This window comes from Electrona antarctica, assembly GCF_951216825.1.
Source record: "Electrona antarctica genome assembly, chromosome: 19".
NCBI lineage: Eukaryota > Metazoa > Chordata > Actinopteri > Myctophiformes > Myctophidae > Electrona > Electrona antarctica.
The window spans coordinates 9,606,932-9,617,383 of NC_136800.1; the positions used below are offsets into that span (position 1 = coordinate 9,606,932).

The 10,452-nt window shown below is 39.2% G+C and overlaps 1 protein-coding gene across 1 annotated transcript; it reads right to left on the minus strand.

The window, feature by feature from the left end:
- Positions 1 to 7,040: 7,040 nt before the first annotated feature.
- Positions 7,041 to 10,073, minus strand: LOC306943833 (uncharacterized protein; the record flags this gene model as incomplete). Its single annotated transcript, XM_079530356.1, has 5 exons — positions 7,041 to 7,301; positions 7,879 to 7,904; positions 8,889 to 8,990; positions 9,192 to 9,617; positions 10,070 to 10,073. The coding sequence occupies 5 exons, from the start codon at positions 10,071 to 10,073 to the stop codon at positions 7,164 to 7,166; spliced, it is 696 nt and encodes a 231-aa protein (XP_079386482.1). The 3' UTR covers positions 7,041 to 7,163.
- Positions 10,074 to 10,452: the final 379 nt, after the last annotated feature.

A 10,452-nucleotide genomic window follows, 5' to 3' on the forward strand; every position in this document is an offset into this window, starting at 1 on the left:
AACAATCAATAAAATGGTGATCATGAGGTCATACTTATGAGGCTGTACTCTAGATGTGTGGGTCATGACGTCATCCATAGTGGCTGGTTGGAGATTCTGATAGGTGGAGTCTGGATCTGTGGTCTGACAAATGTAGAGGAGGGAATACATTCGCACACGCACACAATTTGTCCTCTCCATCCTAACTGTCAGCATGGGGAAGCTAGCCAGGAACAATGTCCTCGGAACAGTTATTGGTTCAGTGTTTTTTAAGGACAGCATTCAGGGGTCGTACCAGAGTTACTGAAGCACACTGACTGACGAGCTGGACTTCACCTTTGTGTGTGTGTGTGTGTGTGCGTGTGTGCGCGCGCGCGTGCGCTCTCGTGTGTGCGTGTGTGTGCTTTTTTTATTTTTAATAATCACAGAGCAATCATTCCTCCAGGCTATGGGATAAGTCCCAGACCGGGTGGGAAGATAGGCTAGTCGTATTTTACCCCAGCCCCGATCACGCCTCGTTCCATTTTGCCCACAAATTATATATATATATATATATATATATATATATATATATATATATATATATATATACATACATATACTGTGTATATATATATATATATATATATATATATATATATATATATATATATATATATATATATGGAGCTATTTTTATCTGGCGGCAATCTTGAAAATGTTGGAATTCTGCATGGCCCGAGGTTGATTATAAACTAGAAAAAGTGCCCTTCTGGGCACCAGGAGGATAGGACTGTGTGAGATGTTTGGCAAAATGTTTAGGATTAATATAAACATGTTTTTGAGGCATTTTGTTCCAAAAATGTGTTTTGCAAAAATCAACCTGTTGGTGGCGCTATAACAGGCCAATGTGAAAAGGTTGGGATATATTCCTCAGCCTAGTAAGACAATGTGTGAAAGATTTCACGTAAATTGCATGCTGCGTTCATGATTTGAGGCTTTTGTTCAAAACGGGGCAATCTTGCAAAAAATGTGTTTTACAAAAGTCGGCCTCCTGGTGGCGCTATAAAAGGCAGATGCGGAAAATGCAGGTCAACGGTTTGTCCTTGGCCTCTAGGGAGTGTGCATGCAACGTTTCACGCAGATCGGTGCAGTTTTAGGTAAAAAATGTGAAAAGCTGCCTCATGGTGGCGCTATAACAGGCCGTTCTGGAAAATGTGGGGCAGAGGTTCATCGTTGGCAACCAGGGAGTGTGTGTGCAAAGTTTGGCATCGACCGGGTTAACGGTGCCGGAGATTAGCTGGTAACAGACGGATGGAAGGACGGACACACACACGGACACACACACACACGGACGGAGTGCAAAACATACTCTCTCCCCATGCCTTCGGCCTGGTGGAGACAATAACAGGTCCTCTAGTCTGTATAGTCAATTCAGTCCACACAAGTAAAATAACTGTTAGTGTAACCTTGTAAGTAGAATATGTTTTACCTACAATATCACATGTTGATATGATGATACGCCTGAATTAATTTTGGTCACAACTTATAAGGAGCTTGTAATAAACATGAATTATTATTTTTATTTATCTTTTAATTACAGACCGGCCGGCCTGGGCCGTAATAAACACGTATTAACAGTTAATCAGTCCCTTAAAGTCCATATTAGATTAAGATAGACTATAAGAGTTGCCTCAGACTATACGTTTATTATGCGCTTATAATAAACTTGTTAACATTTAATAGACTGCTTAAGAACATTAATACAAGTCATCACGATACGTTGTGAGATTGTACAGCAGGTCTAGTATTTTCACTTGTAAAAGGTGCATTTTTGGAAACTTTTGAAAAACTAGAGGTTCGACCTGGAGAATATGGCTTCCAATTTGTGATACTGTATGAAGGTATAGGCAGAAAATAAATCAAATTACCTGAGAGGAAGATAGGTCTGTATTCCCTGTAAATTGAGATAATGAATGTCAACATATTCATTTTAGTTTTCACCACAAAAGCTATGCAGGTTGTAATACTGATGGTGTGATAGCTAGACTATTACCGGTATATACATTACTATACAAATACAGTATGTATGCATTGATTCATTCTACCCTCAACCAAAACAGCATGTAGTAAAGATACAGAATATATACTGTCAAATATTCATACTGTGTTCACTGTACAAATATACACATTATGTAAATTATACAGAAAATATGTGGCCAAATTTGACTGAGGGACTGCCATTGGATTTTTTTGAATTTTCGTTTTTTCATGTCATATGAAAGCAGGGAATCATCAAATTTACATATTAGTTGTTCAGTTTGACCCACCAGTTTTGGAGATATGGCTTATAGAGTATGTCTTGCAGAAAACAGCGAGTTGAGAAAACAGGCTTGAAAGGTTCACTTCTGTGTACTCTAACATTACACCTAGCTACATGTTTAAGCATTTATTTCATATTTACATGTTGATTTCAGCTCTGATATTTATTTCTGACATGCTCTAAAGTAGCCTATGTGAAGAGTCTGCCTGTGCTATTATCTCATTTTGGATAAAGTATAAATAAATTCAGTTTTTCTCCTCTGGTGAAAAGCTGGAGGTTGCACGATTAGACTTTACAAGGAGGTTGCAAAGTCTAATCTTCTTTGTCTTCTATTTCTTCTATTTTTTCCTATTTCATCTTTCTTCTGGCTGTGTAATAAGTGGATTGGGGCGCACTACAAATACCGAACCAATGAACCTATGAAGTACCATAATGTATTTGTCTTCATCGAAATAATATAATAATCAATTAAGTCTTTACCTACTATTGTAAAATGCATGATGGATTGATACGTTTGATACATTTCAGTCATACATACAGTCTGTTGCTCTCCCCAGGTTGGCAGAGGGAGTGTATAGTGCCCAGGATTACATTAGATAATTGACACTGGGTGAAAAAAATGGGTTGCAATTTTGTGGGATAAAAAAAACATCTGCAACTAGCTCACAATGCATTGCAACGCATAGTGAGCTTGTAGATCTGTTTTTTTTAAATAAGTATATAGGGCTTAAGTGTTTAAGATAAGAGGACGTCGTAAAAGGTCACACTCTACATGCATTAACAAGTGTTCATACCTTTGCTGCATGACTTGCAAAGAGCCCTGCATGCAAGTAGAAGTGTGGACAACCCAAGAAGTACATTTGAAATCACCAACACAGTGATGGTTGGATCTTCATGTCCTGAAATGAAGGCAGAATAATTATTAGTTCACATTCACCACTTCAGATGAGAACAAGAAACATTGTTTTCACAGTAACACTCCGTGTGAAAGGCATGGTAATTTGGTAACCTATAGAAACATTAGCTTAGTGTAATTACATCTTTTCCCTCCATCATCTAAATGCAATACCATGTATCATACATGTGCAATTTGGAATTACGTTTAATATCCAGCGTTGTTCCATTTCCAAAGTACATTTCCCCACAAAGGGTCACACCACAAATGTAAGCTCCATCATCTGCAACAGTGACATTTCTCTTGGTGAGCTCGTAGACACAGCTCTGTGGAGACTTCCCAGATTCAGGAGCCTTCTTGCAGACTTCAGTCTTATTATGCGTGTAAACGACTCCAGGTTGAGATTCTCTGGAGCTTCTGAACCAGTAGACGCTGTGTTCTCCATCACAGATCTCAGTGTGGACGGTACAGTTCAGAGTCACAGAGTCTCCTACCTCGACCGACTCAGACACTGGCTGATGGATGACAGCTCGAACGTTGGACCCTGAACCTTTTACACTGAGAATTGCCCCGTCTGAAAATGTGCTAGGCTCATAGAAACTGATGCCCACACAGTAGTATGCACCCGAGTCTGAAGGATGTAAAAATGAGATCTGCAAATGATTTGTGCCCTTTTCTGCAGTGTGCAGTGAGAAGCGCAGATTGTCCTTGATTTCATCATGTAGATCTGATGTTTGTGTTAGCGTATAGAAGGTAGACACAAGCTTTGGTTTCTGTCCCAGTGTTTGCTTGTACCAACTAAAGACTGTTGTACCAACATCCCCATAGGAGCAGTTAAAAGTTATATTGTCTCCAATGTTAGCTGATATAAATCCACTATCTTGATGGAGGGCTGAGGCTCGTTTCAAATGAACACCTGTAAAAAATAATAATAAAGAAAATAAACCAATTTCAGATGTATCATTTATCCTATTATCATAATGGCATACACTACAGTTATAATAGTATACATGAAAAGGCATTATTCAGAGCTGTATAATCAATGGCAATTCAGTTTGAAACACAAAATGGTTGCAAAAAAGGCTCAACTCACCCATTTCCCCAAATAACAGAGAAACGACACACACTGTGAACTTCAGAGTTGTCATCTTGTTCAAATGTCTGCATAGAATGGAAATCATTTCTGACATACTCCTCTGTTCAGAGATCAGGGTGACTTTTGATTGGCCAGACAGATCTTGTTTGAATTTGGGTTAATGCCTTATTTGGCTAAAACGGAGTAACGGACCACCTGTTTCGTAGCATGCTGCTCTGCTCGTAAACATAATTGTGGAAGTATCGCTTTGTGGAGTTAGTTGACTTTAGATATAGGCCCCCGCCCCTACAGTAAGACCTGTCATCCTGCATATCTTCACTTGATTGATTGATTGATTGATTCATTTATTAACAGTTTGCAGAATTACAGTACATTTCAAGTACAACTCAATACAAAAACTGTTAACAGTGAGTGGACGACACCATAAAGCATTACACTTGTTTACAATAGGGCCCACCATTTTCAATTCATCAAAACATTTGAGACGAATATACACAACTATATAGTCAAAAAGAAATCATCATAGGAGGTAAAAATGGAAAAGAAACATATAGGCCTACAGTGAGGGGAAATAGGGGTGGGTGGGGGATTCAGATTTTACGGGGGCCAGTTTCGAATTGCAGCCGTCCGTAGGTGCCCTTTGAGAGCAGTTTTGAAGGAGTCAAGGGATTTGCATGTCTTAATGACTGTTGGTAGGGCGTTCCACATTTTGGTGGCATAGGAGCGAAATGAATTTGAAGTTGTTTGTGCCGAATCTGGGTTGCACATGGTTTGTTGAACTCCCTCTGGTGTTGTGGGTGTGGACTTCGTTGACATTAAGGAAGTATTTAGACAGGGTATCTTGGTGGTGTATCGAATCTTGTGGACCAGACCCATTGCAAGGTGCTTTCAGCTACAGTGAAGGGTCTTCTTATGTAATTGAGATAGTTAGTAAGCTAGCCTACTAATTACTAGTAACTAATAACTTTCAGAAGTAAACCAGGTAGCTAAATAACATAATATAATTCGCTCAAATGTTTGCAGATTAAAGGGCCTCGCAAACGGGGAGCGATAAAACGCGTCTATAGTTCATTTTCAATGAGATCTGCGTTTTTGCTCGGAGAAGTCGCGGTGCGTTTACGCTTGCGTTGTTGCGCCCCTCTTCAACAGACCTGGAGGAGACCTGTGTTGATCCAGGCAACAACGCCTGCGTTCCTCGCTTCCCATTTGCAAGGCCCTTAACACTGTTTTTTATATGGATAAGAAGTATTTAATGGAGAAAATCCACATGAACTTCAAATTCATGTGCTATTCTGTAGACCTTAGACTGTACAGTTTGTGTATTATGAACATTACCAATCTTTTACAACGCTATATTCCAGAAAACTAATCTACACTATAACAAAGGGTGACAACAAATTATCTCTTGTGGGTGATTTTGCTGGATGGGCTATGTTATCAGACAAAAAGTTCTGTTCATGGAAACTATAAAGGTCTTCAATGGCCTAAGGCCTAGGGCCCGGCCCTAAGCTATCTGTGTGTGAAAGTATACATGATTCTGAAACCACAACGTGTGATGCAATGAAAGAGATACTTGGCAAGAAGATGAAGAAAGATGAAGTCCCCTGGATGAAACATTGGTTTATTTGATGGGAAAATAAAGATCTGCAATATTGTGTGCCTTCATATTTTATTGTTTTAAACTTCATTAATAGTTTCGATTATGCAGTATACTTAAAGTTTATTTTTGCCTTGTCTGACATAGGCCTACTGCAATAATTAGTGGTAGGCCACCTTCTTCTACATGGTCAGTGACCTGCTGAAAGAATATAGATAAATCAACCTCACAAATGTGAAAATATCTTTTTACTTCTGCAACACTGTACGATGCTGCAAGATGCTGTACGTAACCTTGAGGTTGCAGTCAGACCAGTCTTCCTGTCCTCGCCTACGTTTCCACCAGTGTAACCGCATGCTCCACTCATGTATGTACTATGCATCAATTTCCTTTGTTCTCACTTTACTTTGTGCGGCTCATCAGGGCTGAGATTCTGACACCAGTACGGCAGAATCAGAGGCTGTAGATCGTTTTGGCTTTTTGTGTATATTATATAAAACAATAAGTTGTCCAAACAATACAGTGGTGCTAAAGGAAAGGCCATTGGCCACCAAAATCAGTAGGATTCATGTTGCGATTCAATTATGAGATATCTTGCATGCGGTAATTCATCATGGGCATCCTCCCTCACATGTAGGACCAAGAAGAGAACAAAATCATTTTAGCAACAGCTTTAGGTCTTGTCCTTGTGGTGGTTACATAAACACTGATCTCTCAAGACAGATTAAGAATGTTTTATTTTATGTATGTATGTATGTATGTATGTGTGTGTGTGTGTGTGTGTGTGTGTGTGTGTGTGTGTGTGTGTGTGTGTGTGTGTGTGTGTGTGTGTGTGTGTGTGTGTGTGTGTGTGTGTGTGTGTGTGTGTGTGTGTGTGTGTGTGTGTGTGTGTGTGTGTGTGTGTGTGTGTGTATATATATATATTGGTCCTTTACTGAATGGGTTCCCAGATTGCGTCGGTACAAGAAAGACAACACATGGGCAAATGATATTGATCAGTTTTTATTGTATATATTGTATACAACAGTTGAGAAAATAGAGTAATAGATGTTTTGTGATGTTTTTTTATTATAAGAGAAGGCAAAGGAGAGGTGGAGGAGTAGTTCAACCTGCGGTTTATCGTCAACAGGGTAAGCTGTGAAAGTGTTCGAGGAAATGAGGTGTTAAGCACCTCCCTGGCAGGAAAGGAATACACATGGCTCTGTGTTAGTGAAAAATGAGTGCCCAACTGCATGCACAAACTATTGTTATTCTGCAGCTAAAACAAGATGGCCGTGGATTCTCCACACCGCCGTCACTCCTGCTGAAGGTACCTGACATCAGAATAGGTCACGGTGTCACTGTTGGACTTCACTCTGTCCATCCTGGTGGAGGCACGGCCTCTAGAAGTGAAACTCACGGCTGCATAGCTGACATCATCGCCATTCTGACGCTGTAAGGGGCGAAACAGAGATGTATACACAAATCACACTTGTGTGAAGTGAGCGGCGCTCTTATCACCATACATCATCATACATCACATTCCGTACTCAGCCTATCAAAGTCATCGATTCCGTGATTGAGAACAAAAAGATATCTCATACAGACACACATGCACATAAAGCTGTGCTATAGCACTGCTCAAAAAATGAATTAATTTTGGTCACAAACTCACAACTTATAAGGAGCTTGTAATAAACATGAATTATTATTTTTATTTATCTTTTAATTACAGACCGGCCGGCCTGGGCCATAATAAACACAGTTAATCAGCCCCTTAAAGTCCATATTAGATCAAGATAGACTATAAGCGTTGCCTCAGACTATACGTTTATTATGCGCTTATAATAAACTTGTTAACATTTAATAGACTGCTTAAGAACATTAATACAAGTCATCACGATACGTTGTGAGCTTGTACAGCAGGTCTGCTATTTTCACTTTTGAAAAACTAGAGGTTCGACCTGGAGAATATGGCTTCCAATTTGTGATACTGTATGAAGGTATAGGCAGAAAATAAATCAAATTACCTGAGAGGAAGATAGGTCTGTATTCCCTGTAAATTGAGATAATGAATGTCAACATATTCATTTTAGTTTTCACCACAAAAGCTGTGCAGGTTGTAATACTGATGGTGTGATAGCTAGACTATTACCGGTATATACATTACTATACAAATACAGTATGTATGCATTGATTCATTCTACCCTCAACCAAAACAGCATGTAGTAAAGATACAGAATATATACTGTCAAACATTCATACTGTGTTTACTGTACAAATATACACATTATGTAAATTATACAGAAAATATGTGGCCAAATTTGACTGAGGGACTGCCATTGAATTTTTTTGAATTTTCGTTTTTTCATGTCATATGAAAGCAGGGAATCATCAAATTTACATATTAGTTGTTCAGTTTGACCCACCAGTTTTGGAGATATGGCTTATAGAGTATGTCTTGCAGAAAACAGCGAGTTGAGAAAACAGGCTTGAAAGGTTCACTTCTGTGTACTCTAACATTACACCTAGCTACATGTTTATGCATTTATTTCATATTTACATGTTGATTTCAGCTCTGATATTTATTTCAGACATGCTCTATAGTAGCCTATGTGAAGAGTCTGCCTGTGCTATTATCTCATTTTGGATAAAATATAAATACATTTAGTTTTTCTCCTCTGGTGAAAAGCTGGAGGTTGCACGATGACAGGCTCTCAGTCAAATCTGGTCACATATGATCAATTATGTATCATCATGGCAATTATTTAATTCAAATCACTCCTGCTGTGACTGACCGTGTTTCTTGTTGTCCCAGTCTAAACTTCTTTGTCTTCTATGTTTTTTCTATTTCATCTTTCTTCTGGCTGTGTAATAAGTGGATTGGGGGCGCACTACAAATACCGAACCTATGAACCTATGAAGTACCATAATGTATTTGTCTTCATCGAAATAATATAATAATCAATCAATTAAGTCTTTACCTACTATTGTAAAATGCAAAGGGTCACACTCTACATGCATTAACAAGTGTTCATACCTTTGCTGCATGACTTGCAAAGAGCCCATGCAAGTAGAAGTGTGGACAACCCAAGAAGTACATTTGAAATCACCAACACAGTGATGGTTGGATCTTCATGTCCTGAAATGAAGGCAGAATAATTATTAGTTCACATTCACCACTTCAGATGAGAACAAGAAACATTGTTTTCACAGTAAGACTCCGTGTGAAAGGCATGGTAATTTGGTAACCTATAGAAACATTAGCTTAGTGTAATTACATCTTTTCCCTCCATCATCTAAATGCAATACCATTTATCATACATGTGCAATTTGGAATTACGTTTAATATCCAGCGTTGTTCCATTTCCAAAGTACATTTCCCCACAAAGGGTCACACCACAAATGTAAGCTCCATCATCTGCAACAGTGACATTCCTCTTGGTGAGCTCGTAGACACAGCTCTGTGTAGACTTCCCAGATTCAGGAGCCTTCTTGCAGACTTCAGTCTTACTATGGGTGTAAAGGACTCCAGGTTGAGATTCTCTGGAGCTTCTGAACCAGTATACGCTGTGTTCTCCATCACAGATCTCAGTGTGGACGGTACAGTTCAGAGTCACAGAGTCTCCTACCTCGACCGACTCAGACACTGGCTGATGGATGACAGCTCGAACGTTGGACCCCGAACCTTTTACACTGAGAATTGCCCCGTCTGAAAATGTGCTAGCCAAATAGGAACGGATGCCCACACAGTAGTATGCACCCGAGTCTGAAGGATGTAAAAATGAGATCTGCAAATGATTTGTGCCCTTTTCTGCAGTGTGCAGTGAGAAGCGCAGATTGTCCTTGATTTCATCATGTAGATCTGGTGTTAGCGTATAGAAGGTAGACACAAGCTGTGGTTTCTGTCCCAGTGTTTGCTTGTACCAACTAAAGATTTTTGCATCTGTACTAACATCCCCATAGGAGCAGTTCAAAGTTATATTGTCTCCAATGTTAGCTGATATAAATCCACTATCTTGATGGAGGGCTGAGGCTTGTTTCAAATGAACAGCTGTAAAAAAACATAGAAACCAATTTCAGATCAGTATCATTTATCCTATTATCATAATGGCATACAGTTATGATAATAGTATACATGAAAAGGCATTATTCAGAACTGTATAATCAATGGCAATTCAGTTTGAAACACAAAATCGTTGCAAAAAATGCCAAACTCACCCATTTCCCCAAAGAACAGAAAAACGACACACAGTGTGAACTTTGGAGTTGTCATCTTGTTCAAAAGTCTGCATGGAATGGAAATAATTTCATACATACCAGGGTGACTTTTTTTTGGCCAGACAGATCTTCAGTTTGAATTTGGGTTAATGCCTTATTTGGCTAAAACGGACCACCTGTTTCGAAGCATCCTGCTCTGCTCGTAAACATAATAAGCCTATCTCACAGAATTTCCCCGCCCCCCTTAATACGCCCCCTTTCGGGGTTAGTGGTGATAGCGTGACGTCACTCCATAGACACTTCATGTTAACAGAGGTAATTTAAGAAGTCTACAACTTTTGTTTTCTCAAGGTAAGGTTTGTTCTATCTGTTCGAGCTGATTT